Below are 24,373 nucleotides of genomic sequence, written 5' to 3'. Positions count from 1 at the left end.
ATATTCCGAAAAAGTATTGTGTGAGTGACAAATCTGAGATTTAACCTTGTTCGACAAATAAGTTTGGTTCATTTTGAATTTCGTGCAAAGCTACACGAGGACTATCTGCGCTAGCCGTTCCTAATTTAGGGGTGTAAGCCTAGAGGGAAGGCAGCTAGTCATCACCACTCCCCATCAACTCTTGGGATACTCTTTTACCAACGAATAGTGGGATTGATTAACACAATGTAACGCTCACACGGCTGAAAGGGCGATCATATTTGGTTGAGGAGATTTTAACCCGCGACCTTAGATTATGAGTCGTGCGCCCTAACCACCTAGTCATGCCGGTCCCGATAAAAAGTAAGAAAGATTGGAATGACGGAAATCAAACAGGTCAAAAATATAATGAAATGTGTGACGCATTTTACGTATGCGATTTCCCTTACAGGTACCGTTTCTGATCGTCTTCAAGATGTTATATTAATCCAAATTTTATTTTTACACTTTTGGTGCTACGCTTATGTTGCTCTTCACAATGTGAAAACTTGAGTATTTGTTATATTAATTCAGGAGAATTTGGAATAAGCGACATTTTATTGTGATTGGAAATGTTGTTTGAAAATAAAACTTAACCTTCAAGCACATTCTTCTGGATTCATGTTTGTTCTCAAAATGCATTACTTTGTTGGTCTTAAAATAATTGTTTTTTCTCAGTACTTTTGTGTTGTCTTAAGGATTCGACTGTCCTAACCAATAAATATTGTAATTGTTAAATGATTTTACACCCACCCACCCCCTCTGTCTTGGCATGGCCTGACGGTTAGAGCCACTGATTCGCAATTTGTGGATCGCAAGTTCTAATTCCGCCACCAAACATGCCTGACACTTTTAGCAGTGGGGCATTAGAATGTAACGGTCCGTCCTATTGTTCGTTGTCAGAAGAGTAGCGTGAGAATTGGTGGTAGTTGATTTTAACTAGCTGTCCTTTCTCTAGTTTATTACTCCAAATTGGGAAAGGCTAATGGAAATAGCCCTCAAATAGCTTTGCGCGAAATTCAAGAACTCTCAACCTCCACTACAAATACATTTTCATAATATATGTTGTTGTTTCGTTGTTGTTGTTGTTTTTGTGTGGCAAAAGAGCTAAAAGTTCAGTTAATAAAAGTTATCGGTCTACTTTTTCAACCACATTTTACTGGATTGTTGACTCTTCACCCGGCCTGGCACGGTTAGGGCGTTTGACTCACAATCTGAGGGTCGCGGATTCGAATTCCCATCACACCCAACATACTCGCCCTTTCAGCCGTGGGTTCATTATAATATGATAGTCAATCGCACTACCCGTTGGTATATGAGTAGCCTAAGAGTTGGCGCTGGGTGGTGATGAGTAGCTGTCTTCTATTTAGTCTTATACTGCTAAATTAGGGACAGCTAGCACAGATAGCCCTCATGTAACTTTGCGCGAAATTCAAAACAAATCAAACCAAACTCTAGCCCGTATAGTGTTTTAAAGAAATACACGATAGTAAAGAGCTGGTTATTAATAGATAGTTATTAATATTAATAACTAATATTAATACTGTAATATTAAGTCTATAAATTATGTTTAAACAGAAAATACAAAATAGTGAAGAAACGAAGAGAATAAAAAGAACCAAAGAACATTGATTATGTCTAAACTACACACATTAGAAGCAGGTGAGCTGCAAGTTATTATCGTGAGTTGTAATAGTGAGTTCCTTCTTGCTCTTATTGTAATCACAATGTTTGACACTATTTCGTATATCTAGATAACGTTTAAGATACATTTTGAATAACTTCAAATCCTTTGAATGTGTGACTCAGCGGCCAGTCTGAAGGCTTATAACACTACAAACCGGGTTTCTGTACGCATGGCGAGGACAGTATAGATTATCCTTTCTGTAGCTTTGTGCCTAACAATAAGCTAACAGCAAAACCTCTTACGTGTACTGCGTATTACATATAGTGCTTAATATAATACTTTTCATCGTGATAATTGTTTCGCATGGCCTGCTGATTAAGGCACTCGACTGACAACTGAGGGTTGTGGGTTCGAACCTCCGTCACATCAAATATGTTTGCCCCTTGTTTCAACTGGGGGGAAAGGCGTTATTATGTGTCGTGCTGATGGTTTCGCGTGGCCTGCAGATTAAGGCGTTCGACTAGCAACTGAGGGTTGTGGATTTGAATCTCCGTCACACCAAATATATTTGCCCTTTGTTTCAACTGGGGAAAAGGCAGTATTATGTGACGATCAATCCCACTATTAATTGGTAAAAGGGTAGCTCAAGAGATGGCGGTGGGTGATGCTAACTAGCTGTCTTAGTGACGGCTTTGCGCGAAATCCAAAACCAATCATTGTGATAACACTTTCATTAATAAATTAAGAATAATAGAAAAATATTAATTAATGAAATATGAAATAACATATGGACAGTAAGACCACCTGAACGTATTGATTATGGATGAAATGTTTAACTGCACACACTCAGCAAATTATTATACTGACAAATCAAGATCCAGTTTTTTCGACAGACTTTTGTTTGCTTTGTTATACGTTTTAGATATCGAAGCCTAATTTTTACTAACTTTACATTAAATACGATTCTCTTCGTATTTAACATTTCATTAACGTGATCGTCGTATTGTGGTATTCTCGTCATATATTGTTCACCAAGAACTTAGGGTTAGCTTTCGAGTTATCACTGCATGAGATATGATAAAACCAATAACCTCCACGAAAACTCTGGAATTTCATTACACCGAGACTTGCACAACTTCCGGATTGTTTCTGACTTGTTCGTGTCCTGACAGAGAAGGGTGGGGGTGGTAGTAATGAAGGTCTGTCTCGTGACACCTTTCGCGGACCTGCATTCTTCTATTGAAGGATCTACACAAAACCAATAAACATAAAACTGTTCAAGATATTAAGAACGTGATTTATGCCAGCAAACCGAATCCACAAGATGGCGTTAGCAAAATTGATTTTATTATCTTGCGATAATGCAAGAAAATAAAAATGTAAAAAATCTAAATGACTGAGGACCTGAATATGTCCTCATTGGATAAATTATTGACAATACTCTAACATCACCCAATTACAAAACTAAAATATAAAAAAGAACAACAAGAAAAAAAACGATATCAGTCGGCCATGTTTCGTGCAGAACGACACAGATAATGTCCATTTCTTTTGGTATTTTTTGGTTATTACTTTCCTTTTCTTTGTTCTGATAATCGGTGTCGGCTCGCTTATAGCAAAGATCTTCTCCCAGTTTCTTTTACTAAAACTTCTGTGCTTGTTTTTGATATCAGGTCTTATCAATCGTTTCTCAGACTCAACTAAAAAAAATCTTTAGAATTATTTAGCAAAGAAAAGCCCGAGAGTAATAAACGAATGTAATTTTTATTATTTTTCCTACATTAGCTCTTTTCTGAGACAAAACTTGAAATGGAAGTTATATTCTCCATCGTATGTGCCCGCCATTTTTATAGGCCCTACACATACGTGAACGGTAAATTTCTGGATTTACTAGGATAAAATTCAGAGTTTGATCCCCCTTCGGTAGATAGAACACAGCCAATATTTGTCCGTGTTTGTGTTGAAAAATCAAACACAACGTTTTTATGGATATCGGAACTAAAGGAGAATTGTATCAAAATTCGTGCAAAATATGATTGAAATAATTTGGTAAGTGAACACCTTTACAATTAGATAATAAGAGAAAGTTCTGCAGCAAACACGGACACAAGCTTGAACAAGATGAAACAAATTGAAAACTATACAAAAATTCATTTGCAGCCTTAGCTTTCTGACTACTGAAATATGTGAAAATCGTCTAATGGTGATTTTACTAGTACATTTGTTTGTTTCTAATTTCGCGCATAGCTATTTTACAGCTGCCCGTGTTAATTGTTTCTAATTTTGAAGCGATAGGCATGAGAGAGGACAGCTACTGAACACCACCATCCGCCTACCCTTGGAGCACTATTTACCAATACAGAGTGGGATTGACCATCACATTATAATACCCTCCCCCCACGTTTGAAAGAGCGAGGATATTAGGTTAGTGGATTCTATCCCGAGGTTAGCGCCATAAGTACCAGACGAATCACCTGCTTGTGTTGTTGGTAATGCCTTCTTATGATATACTGGTCAGCATGTTGAATTGTGGGATCGCAAGATCCAAGGCCCATAATATGCCGTTGAACGCACTTTCTTTCAACTTGTGAATGTTGTCAAAGTAATAATTAATTTTTATTAAGTTAATAATAGGCGACAGTTACTGACGTTTGTTAATGGTTATACATCAAAGACAGCTAAGCCTGACTTTTAGGGTTACTGCCCTAGAAATTCAGCTTGAGTGATGAATAACGAGAAGCAGGAAATTATTTCTATTGTGTTTCTAAACACAGTTTTATTTATATGTGTGTGTTTCTTATACCAAAGCCACATCTGCCGTGTGTGTTTCTAAACACAGTTTTATTTATATGTGTGTTTCTTATACCAAAGCCACATCTACCGTGTGTGTTTCTAAACACAGTTTTATTTATGTGTTTTTCTCATACCAAACCCACATCTGCCGTGCTTGGCGAGGGGAATCGAATCCCTGTTTTTAGCATTGTAAATGGGAAGACTTACCGCTGTACAAGCAAGGGACAGTTTTATTTGAAACCCTATTATAAATGATCACAAATATCTCCAACCTAGTGGCGCAGCGGTACATCTGTGAACTTAAAATATTAAGAAACTGGGTTTCGATACCCGTGGTGGGCAAAGTACAAATAGCTCTTCATGTAATTTTTTTCTTTACAAACAAATACAAACATCTGGCGACAACACGAGCTCCATCTTTCAAAAATACCAGTCGTAGACTTGCAAATACTGGTAGCGTTATAGTTCGTTTGTTTTATTCATTATTTGTGTTCTTTCACATGGATTTTGATATTTAACCTTTCTTTGAATAATTCATGTTCAACATGCTACCAAGATAACATTTTCTCCTCAAGTCTTTTATGTACATTATATACCCCCTTTTTATTATTGTTATTGTATGTGCTTGTATATAATGTACTTCCATTTATATTTGATTCATCACAATAGAACACGAATCAAAACAAATTTTAATATTGGCTTAAAGATGTGTTTTTTTCCTCAATACCCAGTGTAATTACTTTTTGTGTAGGCTGTTCGAAAAAGTGAATCTATCTTCCCAGAAAACGTTCAAATGGGGTTTTAATTTTTCTTGATGACGAGAAACCCACTTCAAGTAAAAATGTATCTCAGAGCGGCTGGTATGAGTATTAAAACTTATTGATAAGAAGAGAACAACATTTAAACCTTCTCTCTTTCTTAACCTGAAGATGACCTAGGAAGGTCGAAACGTTGTTCTCTCCTTGTCAATAAAATGTAAATACCCATACCAGCCGTTCTGAGATACAGAGTTTTAGTTTCTCAGAAGACTTTTAAACGGAGTTATGTAGAATGAATAGTGAGGGAACCTGTTTGTGGAAGTCTGAGAACTAATTCTGTCATCAGACAACATGAATCTTTCAGATGAGACATTACAGTAACAGTAACTTATACCTGAAACGTGTATGTTTTTCACAGTTTTAAGTAACATCTTTTAGAGTTAACCTATCAACTCATTTAATGCATGCACTAAAATAATAAAATTTGTTTCATTGCCCCCCGCTAGTACAGCGGTATGTCTCTGGATTTACAACGCTAAAATCAGGGGTTCGATTCCCCTCGGTGGGCTGAGCAGATAGCCCTTTGTGGCTTTGCTATATGAAAAACACACTTCAAGTCACAGTGCCAAAACTCGCGATAACTTTTGTGATAATATATATATATATTATCCAGAAGACATTGTAAAAAAAAAAAAAAAGTCCTCATTTTGCAGCTTCAACTTTATTATTCAATTAGCCATTCATTTTCGCAACTTTAACTTTCCTCAGGCTGCGAGGAAGTAACGTGCTCCCACATTTCCCAAATATATCCGCACGCGATAGTCACGCTTTGTAGCCTGGAGGGGACGTTAGGTAATTAGTAGAATGGATGTAGGTTTCATTATGATTGGTGGTAACATTACCGCCATGTTCTGTTATTGTATATGAAAATGGACTCCAGTTTGAATGATGTGTAGGCAACCATTTTCTCTCTTCTGACTCTTGACAAAATGAAATATCACACCCTTTATCTGAAATGATGTGACCGATTTTATTTCTAATCTTGAACGTCACTTAAAGCGGTGTGTCGTGTTAGCCAATCTACATAGTAACATAACAAAATAAAATGGAAATCGCCTTTAACATTTTTTTATTCTTGTTAGCAGCTCCAGGTTCATCCTAATTTGCTCATCACGCATTTCTAATTAGACCAGTGTGATAAAATGAAAAACCACGTCATATTCAGTGAAGGAAACTTTTCTTTCTTTTATCACATGGGCTGGGCCTAATGAGCTTCCTTAATTTGCCAATTTTTTTCATCCTTTTTGAATACTACATTAACTTTAAAGGTCGCCACTCTTTATGACGTCAACTGAGTAACATGACGTTTATTCACTAACCCTACTGAAAGTTCAAACTGTCTGGATAAGAGCTATTGAATCATGAGAATCTATGATGTATAAATTAGTTCTGTCAGATGTAAACTAAATATCTGAGTTTACTTGTTATTACCGCCTTCTCCAAAATCAAGTTTCTAGAAAAAAGTTTCACTGGAGTGAGTTGGAAGTTGTTGTTTTTTTTTCCTTTAGAAAACACACACAACCCGCAGTGTCTTTTCTTTTTCGAAATATATAATCCATCGATGTTTTTTTACATATAGAATACGAAAATTTCTTCTCTGAGATGACTTTCTAAGCTAATTCTAACATGGAAGAAGAGATAAGAGAATTTTTGTTTGTTTTTCGAATTTCGCACAAAGCTACTCGAGGGCTATCTGTACTAGCCGTCCCTAATTTAGCAATGTAAGACTAGAAGGAAGACAGCTAGTCATCACTACCAACCGCCAATTCTTGGGCTACTTTTTTACCAACGAATAGTGGGATTGACCGTCACATTATAACGCCCCCACGGCTGAAAGGGTGAGCATGTTTGGCGCGACGGGGATGCAAACCCGCGACCCTCAGATTACGAGTCGCACGCCTTAACACGCTTGGCTATGCCGGGCCACCGAGATAAGAGAAGAACGGGAACTTTTTTCTGAAATGTTGTACATTAGAAATAATTAACTGTTACCGTTCATTTTGTCAGTATTTATTCTTTATTCTACGTTACGCTGCCCATATCATTGCTGTTACACTGCTGAAACCCCGTTAGTGATACGGTAACTTAGAAGAATGTCAGCATCTTGATTTCCTTCTGTACCAGTTGTTTCTCAAATTAATCCCCGTGAACTATTAAAGAACTCGAAAAAGTGTTAATTAAACTGCCTTTAATCTTGTTTACTTAATGAGGTTGAAAGGAAAAATTCTTGTTGTGTTATCCTTTGAACTGATGTTCCGCGATGAAACACACGTATAATAAAATTATAACTATAACAAAGTTATTTACTTTTTCTCTTTAGTTATTAGGACACTATTATCAACAGATTAAAAATTCATTACATTTTTCCCTCTTTTTATTTCAGCTTGAAAAATACACAAAAAACATCAACAACTTCAAGAGGACTTTTCGTAAGTTTCTTTGGTTACTAGGACTGACGTCATCAACATCTTGAAGATCCAAAATGGCTGCCTTTGTGGCAAAACAAATGATGGGCAGTAAGCTCAATGCCGTGAAAGGTAAGCTGTAGGCTTTAGAGCATAATAAAAAAATAATAAGGAAAGAAGAATATAAACTTGAAACTTTTGGTTAAAAAACTGATTACAAAAGTTTCAAAAGTATAAATACGTTTCTTTAAGAAATAAAAGGTAAATTATTGTTGTTGTTTCTAGAACCTCATAATTTCAGATTCTATATAAATTATAAGATTTACAATTTCTTGGATAGAGCACTTCTGACTTTGTATTCATTATGGTATTTATAGGTTTGTTGCTGTTTGTCTCTAATATTGTATTTTGATTATTTTGCTTTATGGCAGTTGTTTTTGACCTATTAGGTATGCATGATTGTTTCGATTTCTTTGCTATTTTTTGTTTCTAATTATGTGTTAGTTATAATGTTTGAGATTTTCTTACGATGTTTACTTCTGAGTGTGTGTCAAGAAATGTAATAAATTAATTATTTGTTAAAAATTAAACCAACAATTATAGCGTAACTGTCAAACCCATTATCCTAAATTTTGGTTTGCATTTTTTTTTTCTTTTAGAACTTTTGCCATAAAGCTACACAATTTTAACTGATAAAGTAGAGAGAAATCATCTAGTCAACAACACCCATAGCCATATCTGGGATAAACTTGCCTGACAGATTAGTGAAATATGGCTTTGACTCATATAATTACACCCGCGGTCTCAAAGTGCGAAGCGCTAACTTGGTCTTGTGGTTAGCGTGTCCGGACAATGATTATGAGGGTATATAAGCGTTCGCGTTCTATTACATACAACAAATTCACCCAGCACTTAAGGATTGTGGGTGCGTTATAAAGTGAAATTACACATTTAGGTTAGAGTAATCCAACAGATGGCGGTGAATGTTGTTGACCAGCTGACTTTTCTTAACTTCATTCTCTCGGTTTAAAGTTATCCCCTTGTGGAGTTTAGCGATATTAATATCTAAGAAAGCTTTTGAAAAGTTAAAGAATGGGTACGAGTTTGTTTTTCTTTTAAAGTACAAACCTTTAGCTCAGAGCTCCGTTATATCTTTACCGGTTTGAGATCTAATTACAGTTTAGGACTCAGGAGGTCAAATCCTTTCGACTGATGTATTTGACCACACCCAAGGCCTCGTAGATTAATTTACTCCAATTCTGCCTGAGTTTGAGGTTAGACTGGCAGATATCCTGATGAGCAATAAAACCGAATCGGTTGCTGGAGTACAAGATATAGTTAATAAAGGGGCGGAAGTCTATTAAATTAATTTATTCCTGAGAAAAGTAATTTTAAGTGCCGCGGCTATTGAGGATTCCTTCTTGTTTTCTTATTTAAACGCTGTTACGTTTTATCGTAACGAAAGAGAAGATTTGGTAAGTTGATGAGCATTTGCTCGTGACTACCTGCAGCTGTCGCTTTTAAAGATATTTCATACATGTTACATTTCAATGTGTGGAAATGGAGACAGGTGTGATGGTAATTAATGGTGTTTAATATTTAGCCGACGAAACTGTAAGACGTGATAAGTTTGAACTACATACCTACAGCACCACATCATGCCAGATTAATTACATTTATCACAATTCACATATGACATATAAATATGTTCAAGGGTTTGAATGTTGAGGAAATTAATAGTAGTTTTTAGTGAAATTCTACTAAAATAATTGACAGAATGTTGTTCATATCAAACTTTGTTTATTAATTTGCATTCTGACTACTCATCTCAGAAATCGTTTGAGATTAAATTATATTTACCTCTGCTGGGAAATTCTTTCATCATTGTAAAACGCAAGTTGTCATGTCAGTATTATACAAATAAACTAATAATTTTCTTATACATTTGTTTTCATGTCAGTATTATCTAGATAAACTTATAATTTTCTTCGCCATTTGTTTTATTCAACCATGTCAAGAAAGGAAGTGTAACAAAAGTTTTTGATGTATGTACAGTAAATGTAGGTTTTTCCAATTATTCGCTTCTCACCTACAACTAAGCCACAAGTCCGTTGTTTTGAAGTATCTTTAACAAAATATCCGCTGCAGTTGTATGGTAAATCAGTTATTAACTGTTGAGTTCTTATTTTCAGAAAAACAAATATTCGAAAGTGCTCCATGATCATCAGGCGATTGTCTATTGTTCCTCTGAGTTTAAGTTTGTCTTTAATAATAGGAAGGGGCAAAAATACTCAAACAAAGGGGGAAATTTGGTTTAGAAATTTGTAAGCTAAAAATTATAACATATTAAAGCATTCAGACTTTCTGATAAGATACTAAGAGAATTATAAAATATTCAAATATTTTAACAAGTTAAAAAGAGAGGCACATTTAATGAACCGAGAAAAATCTAAGGTAAAGATCCAGTTGTTTGGTTACATTAAAAGAAAATGAAATTAAAAATTTAAGCAATTTAATTGAAGGTTTGTAATTAAGGAACATATGGATAAATTAAAATGGTAACAAGGGCTCAAATATTGAGATATATTAGAAAGTTTGAAAAGGTTAGAATGTTTAGGTAGCGTGTAGAGTTGTTAGAGATTAAAAATTTGGGGTATCTTGGATTAGTTTGAAGAGGTTAGAAAGTTTAATTAACGTGTAGAGTTGTTAGAGATTAAAAATTTGGGGTATCTTGGATTAGTTTGAAGAGGTTAGAAAGTTTAATTAACGTGTAGAGTTGTTAGAGATCAAAAATTTGGGGTATCTTGGATTAGTTTGAAGAGGTTAGAAAGTTTAGGTAGCGTGTAGAGTTAGTTGTTAGAGATTAAAAATTTGGGGTATCTTGGATTAGTTTGAAGAGGTTAGAATCTTAGAAGAGACTAAAATTAGAAAGTTTGGAGAAGATAAGATGTTTGAACAAGATCTTCTCAGTATACATATAAAACTTTCCTGAAATAAAATATTTTATTTTGAAACTCTAACACGTATAACGCACTTAGACAACTTCATTATTTTGACGTACTTACAGGTTCAAAATATGTCATTAATGCAAAACTTAAAAAAAAACTTTTATTAAGTTTACTAGATTCTCATGTTGCTGTTTCTTCCAACTCAACCTATAAATCAGAAACACAACTAATGTTATTAACAAATTCTCCTTGTTAGAATTTATAATTTTTTAAGTAATCAAACTATTTATTCTGAATCTAAATCAGTGCTTTCTTTACTTTCCACGTTTTATTTCTTCGTCCTATTCAAATTTGTTATGTAGTTGTTTGTGTACAATGAGGGAACATTAGATAAACCCAGAATTTAATGACGTTTTCCAGTATCTAATTTGAATCTTCTCTCTGTGGATCCTTAACTCAGTTCTCGTGAGAGTTCTATCATGTAACATCGCGTGCCATTTAGGTAGATGTTCTCGTCTATATTATCAGACGACGACGTAAAGCAGAAGCTGGACGAAAGGTTACGTTTCCAAACCAGTGAATGTTTACTCCATTATTCTGTGTGCGCGTGTGCACGCTGAATTTTTTTCAAACTTTTATATAATTTTTACGTTACATAATTTATCGCATATTTCCCAGTAATTTGTTATGAGCCCACAGCCAAAACATGGCTAATTTCCGAAGGTTATCCAATACACTATAAAGTACCTTAAACATGATGTGTCTTGTTTGTTTTCACGTGCTGTAGTTCTATTACATGTACACAGGAGAATAAACAATAAACAGAAATCCAAAATGAATGTTGATACAATTCAATGTTTTCCTCGATCTAGAAACACGTGGTTTTCGTCAACAGTGTCTCTGACGTAACAAGATTGTCTTGAATGGTGGCCATAGACTTATTGTCTAGAGGACTGAATGCTAATGATATACTTATCAGGATTAATTTTTTATCGGAACAGAGAGTAGTAATAGAATACTTGCGATCGGCCGAGAATGTAGGATGGTTCTATTGTTGGGGTGAAAATCCACTTCAACCAATACGGCTGCAAGACTGAACGAAAAGGAATTTTCATTTTAAAAACTGAATGGCACCTCACGCGCACGATGGCTTAAAAATCCAGTTCAAAAGTTCCCTGTGTTAGAGGAAGAGAGAATAGCAGCACCCATTACTCCATAAGCTCTTTCAACAAAAAAACTCAACGGTACCACGTCTTGAACCTTGGACCGTTCGATTTGCCGCTTAACATTAAATCACACCCAATCCAAGTCTGACAGAAATATGACATCAATTTGGAAATTCTATCATTGTTGAAAATTCTTTAATAATTCTCTTGTTTTTTCTCAACCCTTTCTTCTAGTGACAGGCTAAATGCATCATCATGTTTTTAAAATCTCACCCATTGATCATCAATTGGTAAAGGACATACTGGAGATGCGTTTGTAAAAACAAGTGACAACTTTTAGTGCTTTGTTTAGAATAGTGAATTGATTCCTTTATCGAAAATTCAAGTTTCCAGTGCAATCAATCTTTTTAAGTTACATCAGAATTTTTGTGGTTTTTGACGGACGCATTTAACATGTTCTGAGCTTCGAATATTTTATTGTTAGAAGACTCTTTATATTACGTATAATATATCTGTGGTAGTCGGATGTCGTTATGTAGTAATATATATGTATTTGAATGTAACAAAAATAAAGTACTTATATAATGTTACAGATGACTAAATTACACCACAATCTCAAATATTAACCATGAGTACAATCGTTAATCACGTGATGTACTCATCTTTCTTTTGTAAAGTTGGAAACAGTGGAGAAACAGTGACAAAGCTTTGTTTTCACAATTCGTGTGGATGGGGGAATAAGATAAATGTTTCGTGTTATAGCAGAATTTCACAATAGACTATATGAGAGTGCTAACCGCGGGGAATCGAACACCGTAAAATATTTTAGTTTTATAAGTTAAATAAAACAATACAGGGACGTTCTTTCTCTTTACTCGGACGTTTGTGAAGGTCCCCCGCTGGTACAGCGGTAAGTCTTTGGATTTACAACGCTAAAATCAGGGGTTCGGTTCCCCTCGGCGGACAAGACAGATAGCCCCATGTGGCTTTGCTATCAGAAAACACACATACACGTTTGTGAAGAAATAGAGATAGAATAGCAGAAACATTTGCGTGAGATGAAGGGACGATAAAGGTTTATATAGATTAACATTACAAATTTTGAGATTTAAACCCGAGTTTTGAATCTACTTTTAAATCATATCACAAAAAAAATTACTTTGACAATTCGCTTAAAGTGTTAAACTCAGCTCAAAAGAAATTCACATACTTCTCAAAGTAAAACTTTTGTTATGGTCGTTGAAGTTTTAAACCGTTATGTGAAGAAGTTTTGCCATTTATATTTAAGTTTGGTTTGAATTTTGCGCAAAGCTACACAAGAACTATCTGCGCTAGCCGTCCCTAAGTTAGCAGTGTAAGACTAGAGGGAAGGCAGTTAGTCATCACCACCCACCGCCAACTCTTGGGCTACTCTTTTACCAATGAATAGTGGGATTGATCGTCACATTATAACGCCCCCACGGCTGAAAGGGCGAGTATGTTTGGTGTGACTGTTATAAGTTTGGTTTATAGAAGCTGACGCGCTAATATTTAAGAGCCAGTGAGTTGTATGTATATACTAAATAACGTTGTGTGTTTGTTCGTTTGTAACATCCTCTCATAGTATAAGAGCTAGCAGGTCCAAAGTTGCGGACTTGGCACGACTTTGGGATAACTTTGTCAATATGGTACAGCCCCCCTAACAATGGGTACCGGGATGACTAATAATGCATCTAGAATATCACCCAGGCATAATGAAGTCTAGTAGTAGGTTTTCATAGTAAATAAAACCGAATTTGGCATCATGTTTTTGTACCTGGCGTCATTAGGCAAGTGAGTGTCATGTTTCAAATTGTGTCTGTACACCCACTCACCAGCTAGCAGAACCAAACTTGGCATGTATGTTCAGGACTACCGATGTCTCTTCTAATGTGTTTTTCTTTTTTTCTTGGTAATGACCCTCGCAGGGTAGCTATAGAAATAACTGTGGATAACAGAGGATTTATATCGGCACATTGGGGTCTCTGTGAATCATGAAGGGGTCTTCAACCCTGCAACGAAGCGTACGTATTTTGTGCTTGTTCAGACAAATTGCGTAATACGCCCGTTTTATCTCCTCTCTTCCCTTTGAATTGTGGAAAACAGAAACCCCATAAAATGGGTGATAATTACGATTGTGATCACTGTCTTTGTTAGCCTCGTTTCGCTGGGTCTCACGAATCACTTTATTTGAAAGTTTGTTACTTATCGTTTTTACTTCTTTCTTTTATCCCATAAAATTTCGCGGATGTCCACTGCTTGTCATCACTCTGACCAGTGCGCAGGCGCTGATATACGTCAGAAACGTCTATAGAGTCTATAGGATCACCAATACAACGAGACTCAGCTGTGAAGCGATACAGGTTCTCGCCATTTTCACCTTCTATCAAACACCTGCTTTATTAGGAATTGAAGTAGTGTCTTCAGGAACAGAGCGATGTTGTAGCAATAAACACATTACCATACATGGGAAGTCAGTTATGTCTTTGTATGAATTTACTTCGAAATTCGTCAGTGTTTGAAACGCACTTCAATGGTTATATAGTACCACTTGTTCCTTAAATAACACTCAAATTACACTAGTTTATACCGATAGAGTGAACTAAATATTTTGAAAATTCCCTGTGTGAAACGACCCACACCTTTTTCGTTTTAGAACCATGATTTCCATGCATCGTGTATTTAGTGCAGACAAAGGGGCATCAGACTATGTTAGGCCTAAGAAAAACGAACAGAATATATTTTTTTCGTCTATAGGCGGATAAAACGTATTTCTAGTTGTAGAGTACAACTTTTTAAGGGAAACTAGGTATTATTAAACGCCTCAAGTAATTGTTACAGTTAATGTAGTTAAGAATAATCCTATTACATTATTGTAGGTACAGCCAAGCCTAAACTCCTAAACTTGCGACTAACAAGTACTCTTAGTACTGGGACGTAATGGGAATCTATATCATATACCATATATGAACATATATAAACATATCATATATGAGATATAAATACAGAATTACCTAGTAAGAAGGATAGTGCTGGAACTAGAATTTATCTGTTGTTGATTACATGAATGTTTCTGGGTTATACGATTTATTTAAGCTGAATGTTTTTACTCCTTGGCCCGACATGGCCAGGTGGTTAAGGCACTCGACTCGTAATTTGAGGGTCGCGAGTTCGAATCTCTGTCACACCAAACATGTTCGCTCTATTAGCCGTGGGTCCATTGTAATATGGCGGTCAATCCCACTATTCGTTGGTAAAGAGTAGCCCAAGAGTTGGCGGTGGGTGGTGATGACTAGCTGCCTTCCCTCTAGCCTTACACTGCTAAATTAGGGACGGCTAGCACAGATAGCCCTCGAGTAGCTTTGTGCGAAATTTCCAAACAAACAAATACACCGCTAAATTACGGACGGCTGGTGCAGATGGACGTCGTGTAGCTTTGCGTGAAATTCCAAACAAACTAAACTGTACTTTTTACTGTCATTTTTTTTATATGCTGTTTTGTGTTCATGTATTTAATTTGGACTAATTTAAGCCTCCTAAGCTAGAATAAACTCGTGAGATATTATTGGAATTACGACCAAAAGTGTGGTTAACAGCGAGGGTACCCAACTGATGAAACAATACGTTATAATCTTTATTAGTAGAAACGTAAGAACAATATGTTTAACTAGACATACCAATGTTCAGGCTCATTTTTAATCTTTCTCAATGTATATAGATTGATCTGATGGGAAGTTAATAGTTTAGTTGATGGTACCAAAGAGCAGAGATTCCATTTTGCAGTGCACTTTATAGAGGATGATGATGGAAGTTGTATATCAGAAGAGCAGATTTACAAAATATTTATGGTAGTTTAATGACGAAAACAGACGTGTTTCTCATTTAATTGGATCCCTCGTGATAGATGCAGGGACAACTTACTGAGGATTTAAGGCTTAAATGAAAGATTAACAGGTATATCCTTAGATGTTCTTCTTGGTGAAACATTGGCATAGTTTCCAAAATAAGGATGAATTATATGTTAGTGATGGAGTTATCTTATACTTCTTCTGACGTCCTACTAAATATCGCGAGGAATCCTCCGATGTGTTAGTGATAAGTTTACGAACTTACATTGCTAAAATCCGGAGTTCATTTCCCCAGGATGGACATGGGAGATAGTCTGTTGTGACTTTACTATGAAAGAAACAGCCAGTAGCGTAAGCAGTCTAGGAAGTAGTTAAATAGCTATTTTAGAAATAAATATCGGACTTCAAGATCATCTTGAAGCTTTCTTGTGTTAGGTTGTTTGTTTGTTTGTTTGTTTTGGAATTTCGCACAAAGCTACTCGAGGGCTATCTGTGCTAGCCGTCCCTAATTTATCAGTGTAAGACTAGAGGGAAGGCAACTAGTCGTCACCACCCACCGCCAACTATTAGGCTATTCTTCTACCAACGAATAGTGGGATTGACCGTCATATTATAACGCCTCCACGGCTGAAAGGGTGAGCATGTTTGGCGCAACGGGTATGCGAACCCGCGACCCTCAGATTACGAGTCGCACGCCATAACACGCTTGGCCATGCCGGGCCCCTTGTGTTAGGAATGAAAAGTATAAAGTAAGGGAATTAACGAATCTTGGTTCGATTTGGAGGACATTGATAATAATAATTATTTTTAGTTTTCAAATTATAAGTTATGTAACAGTGATAGACTTTTTCAATAACGATATGAAGTGTAACCATATATACTAGATGAACTGTAGCTACAGTCTGTTGGAACTGAATACCTACAAAATGGTGGTCATTAAGTGGAGCTTATATGGATTGCAATCAGAGGTTTAAAGGGTGGGAAACGATTGATTGACAACTGTCAATCAGAAATTGTTGTTGTTAATAAGAATACTAATGCAATAATTATGGAATACTTTAAATCTAGACTCTCTTACTAGGATTTTAGATGGTCAAGCGGTGACAGAGAGGCACTTCTTTTGAAATGATTAAGGATTGTTTTCTGTACAAAATGGTTAGAGGCCTAACCAGAAGAGATGCTGGTTTAGATTTATTGTTCACTCTAATCACGACAAGGATGCAAGAGTTGAAGTTGAGGAATAATGAGAATAGGGCTGCAAGAATTGAAGTTGAGGAATAATAAGGATAGGACTGCACGAGTTGAAGTTGAGGAATATTTGAGTAAGAGTAATATTTGCATAATTAAATTCGATGCTGATGTTTGAAGAAATTAAATTTTGGTTCCATATTTTCAGATTTTTTTATAATTTTTAATATAACAGTGAGTTAACAGTGGATGTGAGACAACTTTAAGGTAACATAAAATTAGTTTATTAAATACACAAACTGGGGAAAGGTACAATAAGTTTAAGGAATTCAAATTGACAACTGAGGTAGAGATGTACAAAACTGTAAGAATTCCAGGGATTTAGTTCCAAAAAGAATTGAAAAATCAAAACTGGATTATGAGTTACAGATGGCAGACAGTTTTAATAATCTTTGAGTGACAGCAAAGGATATTATGTTATAATACGTCAACCACACCATATCTTTCATATCCAGTGCTAATCCTCGTCTAATATCAGGTCTTGCTAGGCCAGCTGGGATACGAAAGAAATAGTGATATGTTTCAAAGAGAGAGAGAAAAAAACTAACTTATTTTGAATACACTCGCACCTATACATAGATGAAATGAATTAAACAAGGATTTTTAAACTTCCGTGAAAGGTATGGAAACTCCATGTTGGGGACTTGTCTCAGGATGCTCAACACAATGTTTTGGGTAAAAATATGTCATGGATGAGATTTTAGTTATATTTTTGAATTTGCACAAAGCTACACAAGAGCTATCTGCTCTAGCCGCCCCTAATTTTGTAGTTTAAGGCTAGAAGAAAGGAAGGTAGTCACCATCACCCACTGCCAACTTTTGGGCTACTCTTTTTACCAACGAATAGTGGGATTATCACATTATAACGTCCTCACGGCTGAAAGGACGAACATGTTTGGTGTGACAGAGATTCGAACCCGTGACCCTCAGATTACGAGTCGAGCGCCCCTAACCACCTGGGCATGCCAAGACAGATGTTGGATGGATTATGTGATTGTTTTTGTTTTTGTATTCAGCTCTTAACATTACCACAAGAGTTGGTTTTCATCACCGGTTTGTTCTGTATTTTTAAAACTTATAATTATTTAACTCGTAACTTCTACCATTAGTTGACAAGTTTTCGAAACGAAGATCAACTTTCTTTGGTAGAAAAATATCCCTTAAGATGGTGGATTCATATCGTGACATGTTGAACGATTGCTTGCGAGTACGGTTTATAGGAATTAGAAATTTAATTTGTAGAGTAAACAGCGCGAAGCAAACGAACAGCCTCAGGTGATAAGTAGTGCAATTAATCAAATATGTTATTACGCTGAAACAAATGAATTTCTAGAGTATTATCAATTTCAAACAGTTAAATTTTTTCATTTGTTTTTAAATGCGGCTTAGAGTTGATATATAGCGTGAACTGATAAATAGTTAAATAAATCAAAATGATAGCGCTTAATAAATCTTCGTTAATTCTCAGAAAAAGAGATAGGTCTATTGAGGTAACCCTCTCTTGTTAAGTTACCATCACGACGTTAGCTGCGAAAAAGAGTGGTATTGTTAAGTTACCATCACGACGTTAGCTGCTAAACAGAATGGTATTGTTAAGTTACCATCACGACGTTAGCTGCTAAACAGAATGGTATTGTTAAGTTACCATCACGACGTTAGCTGCGAAACAGAATGGTATTGTTAAGTTACCATCACGACGTTAGCCGCTAAACAGAGTGGTATTATTAAGTTATCATCACGACGTTAGCTGCCAAACAGAATGGTATTGTTAAGTTACCATCACGACGTTAGCTGCTAAACAGAATGGTATTGCTAAGTTACCATCACGACGTTAGCTGCTAAACAGAATGGTATTGCTAAGTTACCATCACGACATTAACTGCGACAAAAGTGGTATTTTCAAGTTACCATCACGACTTTAGCTCCGCGAAATACTCGTATATCATAATTACGTAACATTATTAAGCTTCCATAAATAGGTAACCTTTAATAGGGCTTTAAGTATAGGGTTTAATATTGTTCTTCATCATTCTTCTTATGTAAATCTAAAATAAATATAACTAAAATATGAACAACACTTTTTATTCTGGATGGAAACACAACTGGAAAAAATAAATGTATAAATTTAAAAGGAGTATTAATCTCACGTCGAGTAAAAAGGTTTTAAGGTATTGCTCATAAAAGATATATTTCTATTTTACAGCCTTCTGTTGCATAGAGGACGTTAAACGTCTGAAGTGTATTTTAGCACACGAACGTGAAATATTGGTAGTTTTGACAGAGGGGTTTGAAGCATGTGTTCTTTGGTAAAAGAGTAGCCTAACAGTTGGAGGTGGAGGGTGATGGCCAGCTGCCTTCCCTCTAGTCTTACATTGCTAAATTACTAACGGCTAACGAAGATAGCTCTCTTGTAGCTTGGTGCAAAACTAAAAAAATCCAACAAACTGAAGCATGTCTAGTCTTGACGTCATTGAAATGTTTTTAGTTAGATCTGGCAAGATTCGAGTTTGTCATCAGGGAATTGATGTCCAAAGAAGAAGGATGAAGTAAAAATAGGAGATTACTCAAAGAGAAATGTGGTAACTGTGTGAACAGGATTAGTCCTCCTTAGTCACAGTATAAGACATGGAGACAGGTGTAGAAACACGGTGATTCTAAACTAATTAGAAACAACAGCGACAAAATGCATAAGTGGCCCAGCATGTTCAGATGGTTAAAGCACTCGACTCGTAATCGGAGGGTCGCAGGTTCGAAATCCCCGTCACTCCAAATATGCTCGCCCTTTCAGCTGTTGGGAGCGTTATAATGTGACGGTCAATCCCACGGTATATTTGTTAGTAAAAGAGTAGCCCATGAGTTGGCGGTTGGTAGTGATAACTAGCTGCATTTCTTCCCTCTAGCCTTACACTGCTAATTTAAGGTCGGCTAGCGCAGATAGCCCTCATATAGCTTTCCGATAAACACAGGTAGCCCTAGAGTAGCTTTGTGCGAAATTCAAAAACAAACAAACTTTCCGATAAATTCAAAACAAAACAAACCAAAAAAGGAACATCAAGCTGCTTTCAGGATCTAAGGGCATTGCAGAGTTGTTTTGGAATACATTTTATAAAGCTTGATGGAGCTAGGCTGAAGAAGACTAGTGTTAATTCTATGTGCACGTGCATCTTCCACCTACACAAATTAGTTTTTCAATGAAGACCAAGAATTATACATCCATGTAAACATTTTCACATACACGCACTTTATTTAGAATAGACCTCAAGCATGCAATCTTGGAATATGAGTATGGTTCTCAGTAAGGGAATATGTGCACCAGTGCAATCTAGGGTTTAGTGTACTGATTCTTCATATTATATTTGTAATTAATCGAGCTTTTCATTTGTAACGCAATATGCCTCTTACAACCAGTAACACTAAACAGTATACTGAGCATTTTTGGAGTTTAATTCAGTATTGTACTGAACCTAATGATTCTAATATTGTGTTGTACTTTAACTACTCACCCGGTGGACAGTGGACAGATAGTTAATTATGTAACTTTGCGCTCAACAAGAAAGAAAGAAATGTAAACCTTTCGGTAGTAATTAGATTCCTAGTTCGTTTTATCTTTCAACTGCCAGAGGTAATTATATTTTACAAAAATAATTCATCTTTGATGGGTAAATGTTTCGAACTAAGTTTCATTTTGTGTGAAACTTCTGTCCAGAAAATTCGATTCCGGTCACAGAGGTTTAAAAAAGTTGTTATAACACAGTTGGTTATAAGAATCGAAACTTTACTACTACCACCAATGACCGTTAGACTTAATTCAGCGAAATCTGGTTTGGTTTGTTTTGAATTTCTTAGTTCTTAGTTGAATTTTGTAGGTCCTATTATTAGTTGAGTATTCTAAGTTCTGTTCGTAGTTGAACCTTGTAAGTCCTGTTTATAGTTCAATCTTGTAAGTCCTGTCCTAAGTTGAATCTTGTAAGTCCTGTTCGTAGTTGAACCTTGTTAGTCGTGTTCTTAGTTGAGTATTTTAAGTTTTGTTCTTAGTTGAATCTTGTAAGTCCTATTTTTAGTTGAATCTTGCGAGTCCTATTTTTAGTTGAATCTTGTGAGTCCTATTTTTAGTTGAATCTTGTGAGTCCTATTCTTGGTTGAATCTTGTGAGTCCTATTCTTGGTTGAATCTTGTGAGTCCTATTCTCGGTTGAATCTTGTAAGTCCTATTCTTAGTTACACACTCTGTTGTTGGTGTAGTTGTTTTAGAGCAAACCAACCTACATTGTCCATCGTTGCGGATTGAACCCCGAGTTTTAGGTTTGTGAACCGCAAATTTGTCGGTGACCTACGGTGAGCAATATGATTTTGTCTGTTTATTTCTAGAGGAAAGCCACATGATGCTATCAGTTATGTCTGAGGGGGATTTGAACCTAGGATTTAGCATTGTAAGTCCATAAACTTACCGCTGACCCAACGGGTGAAATATATTACTTCTTTGAAAATCCTATGAATTATCTATTAAAACATTCTGATTTATCATGTTGCTAAATTTCTTACTTAGTTTTGTTGAGTAACCAATTTATATATACAGTCTTGGCCAAAAGGTTTGTGTATTTTGTAACAAATAATACCATTATTATTAAGATGGAATACAAATACACTTAGCGCTGTCAAACTGTGAAACACGTGTTATATTAATTATCTACATGTGTAATATTTATGAGATAGGTTTTAAGGACATCAGGAACGATATATAAGAACAGCATACAATTTTTATCAGACACGTGTAATAAGATGTATAATTCAGTATTTCACCTATCCCAACAAAGCCTTACCAACACGTATATAGTGACAAAATGTGAATGAAATTATTATAAGTAGCGTCCGTAACTTTGTATCAGTTTATATTAAACATTAGTTATTAGGTTGGTTCTTCTAGCACTCTTATAACGTATGCAAGTCAAATTGGCATCTTCTTGATGAGGTTATTAATGTGATCTATAGTCATTTCATTTCAAATTGTTACTGTAAAGAGCTTCAACTCAGCTGCAGTAGTTAGTTTGGGGTTGTAGTTATCAATTTTCCTGCTCAGTTCTCAATAGGATTACAACCTGGAGACTTTGCTCGCCATGGCAATTTTATAACGTTCTCCTGGTCGAGATAATGCTCTACAATTTGCGCACTGTGAGCAGTGACATTGTTATTCTGGAACACAAAGTTACTGCTAAACTTTGCTTTAACATATGGCAGAAATATCTTCTCTATGTGATACCTGTAAGAAGCGCCTGGTAGATATTTAGAGCACGTTTTCCATCATGATAAATAGTTGCCAAACATGTACTTCACCACCTCCTGTGGGAAAGACGGTCTGCTCTCATCTGATCTCCAGACAGACCACGGACACGAATCCTACCATCAGCCTTAAGAAGCTGGAATAAGCATTATTCTGAAAAGATGACGTTTCGCTAGTGTTTCAAATGTAAGCTGGCGTACTGTCTTGCCCAAGTAATATGCGGAAGGCAATGAATTTTGGGTAATATCGGATTGCAGATAGCCCTTCTTGCAAAATAACTTTGTTTCAGCTTTCTGTTGATTGTTTTTCTGGATATCCTGGAATAAATATGTTCTTTTCACTACTGTCGTTAGGTTTACCAAAACATAGTCATCTCGGATAGTAGTTTTTCGTCGTTTACCAGTAGACTCTTCTTGACTAATATTTTCTGTTGTCTAATGACTTGTAAGAGTTCTGTATACTATAACATTTCTGGACAGTCGATTAATTTGATGCATTATAACGTATGGCACGTTACGGGGCAAGACTATACACCAAGTGCAAATAAACTGTTTGAACAAAACTTTGATCTGTTTCGAAAACTATTATTCTAAACTCGCACTTTTTTTTTACAAAATATGTGTGTAATTGTGTTTTGTCGATTAAATGCTCAATAACTTGTACAAACCAGAATAACACTACCTTCGCTATTGTTACTTGGGCATTTTACTATGTAACTACTCTATGCATTTGGGCAATAACATTAATATAGAACTGTATGCAAATGTTTTCGCCAAGCCTGTATATTTAATACATTTGCTATTCGTTTCAGCTGCTTTTTATTAATCGGTTCCATCGTTTTCGAAGATTTTGTTTGCTTTGAATCTCACCCAGAGCTATACTAGGATGATTTAGCAGTGATAGACTAGAAGGAAGGCAGCTAGTAAACACCATCTACCATCTACCGCCAACTCTTGAACTACTATTTTACAAACAAATAGTGGAATTCACCGTAACTTTATAACTTCCTTACAAGTTTCCCGCTGAAATAGCGGTAATTCTACAGATTTGCAATCCTAAAATCAGTGGTTCGATTCTCCTCGATGAACACAGCAGATAGCCCAATGTGACTTTACCATAAGAAAATCACGCACACAGCTCCTCAAGGCTGAAAGAGCAGCATTTTCAGCAACGGGGATTCGAACCAGCGACCATCAGATCACAAGTTGAGTACTTTAACTAAATGACCATTTTTCGAAGGAAAGAAAAGCCTTCGCTTGTGAGCGTAAGGCGCAAACCAACTTTATTAAAATACGATTTGTGTCCGTCTGTGTGTCTGTACATAGTAAACACCGAAACAAATTGGTTTGTAATTCCCGTGGATGAGTCTACCGGTGGCATATCTGATCACTAACTCTTTAGTGAGTTGTGTTATGTTAGTCAATAAGTGATCACTGGTTTTCCCCAAGTGCATGTATCATTTTATAAAACTTCTCTAAAGGGCACAGTCAAGCCTACGTTACCAAAACCAGAGGTAATAGTGAATAACATACCTTTAGGGAAGTTGTTTTTTAGTGCAAAGAGGGAGGATCTTTATTGAGTGGTCAAGTGACTGCGGAATAAGATGGACACGAAGGATCTAGAATATAGAGATAAGATAGATACGAGGGTTGATTACCTGGGCATCCGGAGATGAACAGCAATTAGTCTTTATGTGCATATATCCGTTCCATCATTAACAAGTTTATTCCTGGTGTTTCAGTCGATAAGAAAGTCCAAGAAGATGGGTCAGAGTATAACAGACAAAATGAGAATTTGTATAAGATGAGAGATAACGTACGTTACATTCGCTTGTATCTTGACGTAAGTTTAGGAAAAGAAATCACAAGGCATAAAAAAATATTTTTATTAAGGAAATTCAGATACACTGTGTGCGTCATACATTTGATAAAATTCAAGCTAAAGGATCGTAGTTGTCTTCTGTCCACTTCCTTCTTGTGCAGTAAATTCAAAGATTTTGAACCAGGCCAACCTTCTGACTTTTGCACCGTTACTCAAACTACCGCAACAAAAACCTGAAATCTCAACTCACGAACGCATTTGACAAAAAAACGCAAAATTATCCTGGATGTTACCACATATGTACTTAAATACAATTCAAACAACTGGCACTTGGACAAACGTTGCTGTTGAACATAAAATTACTATAAACTTTAAACTCATTCAAA

The 24,373-nt window shown here is 35.9% G+C and overlaps 1 protein-coding gene across 11 annotated transcripts in view; it reads left to right on the top strand.

Annotated features, from left to right (window-relative positions):
- LOC143257477 (complexin-like) overlaps window positions 1-24,373 on the top strand; it is a 339,522-nt gene that overhangs the window by 214,713 nt on the left and 100,436 nt on the right. For all 11 annotated transcript variants that reach the window (XM_076516190.1, XM_076516193.1, XM_076516192.1 and 8 more), the window contains one exon: window positions 7,640-7,793. In XM_076516190.1, coding sequence (XP_076372305.1) covers window positions 7,739-7,793 — 55 coding nt within the window. In that variant the 5' untranslated portion in view covers window positions 7,640-7,738. The remainder of the gene's footprint in view (window positions 1-7,639; window positions 7,794-24,373) is intronic.

This window comes from Tachypleus tridentatus, chromosome 7 (genome assembly GCF_004210375.1).
Source record: "Tachypleus tridentatus isolate NWPU-2018 chromosome 7, ASM421037v1, whole genome shotgun sequence".
NCBI lineage: Eukaryota > Metazoa > Arthropoda > Merostomata > Xiphosura > Limulidae > Tachypleus > Tachypleus tridentatus.
The sequence above is the reverse complement of the archived record's forward strand: the minus strand, read 5'-3'. Positions and strand labels throughout refer to the sequence as shown.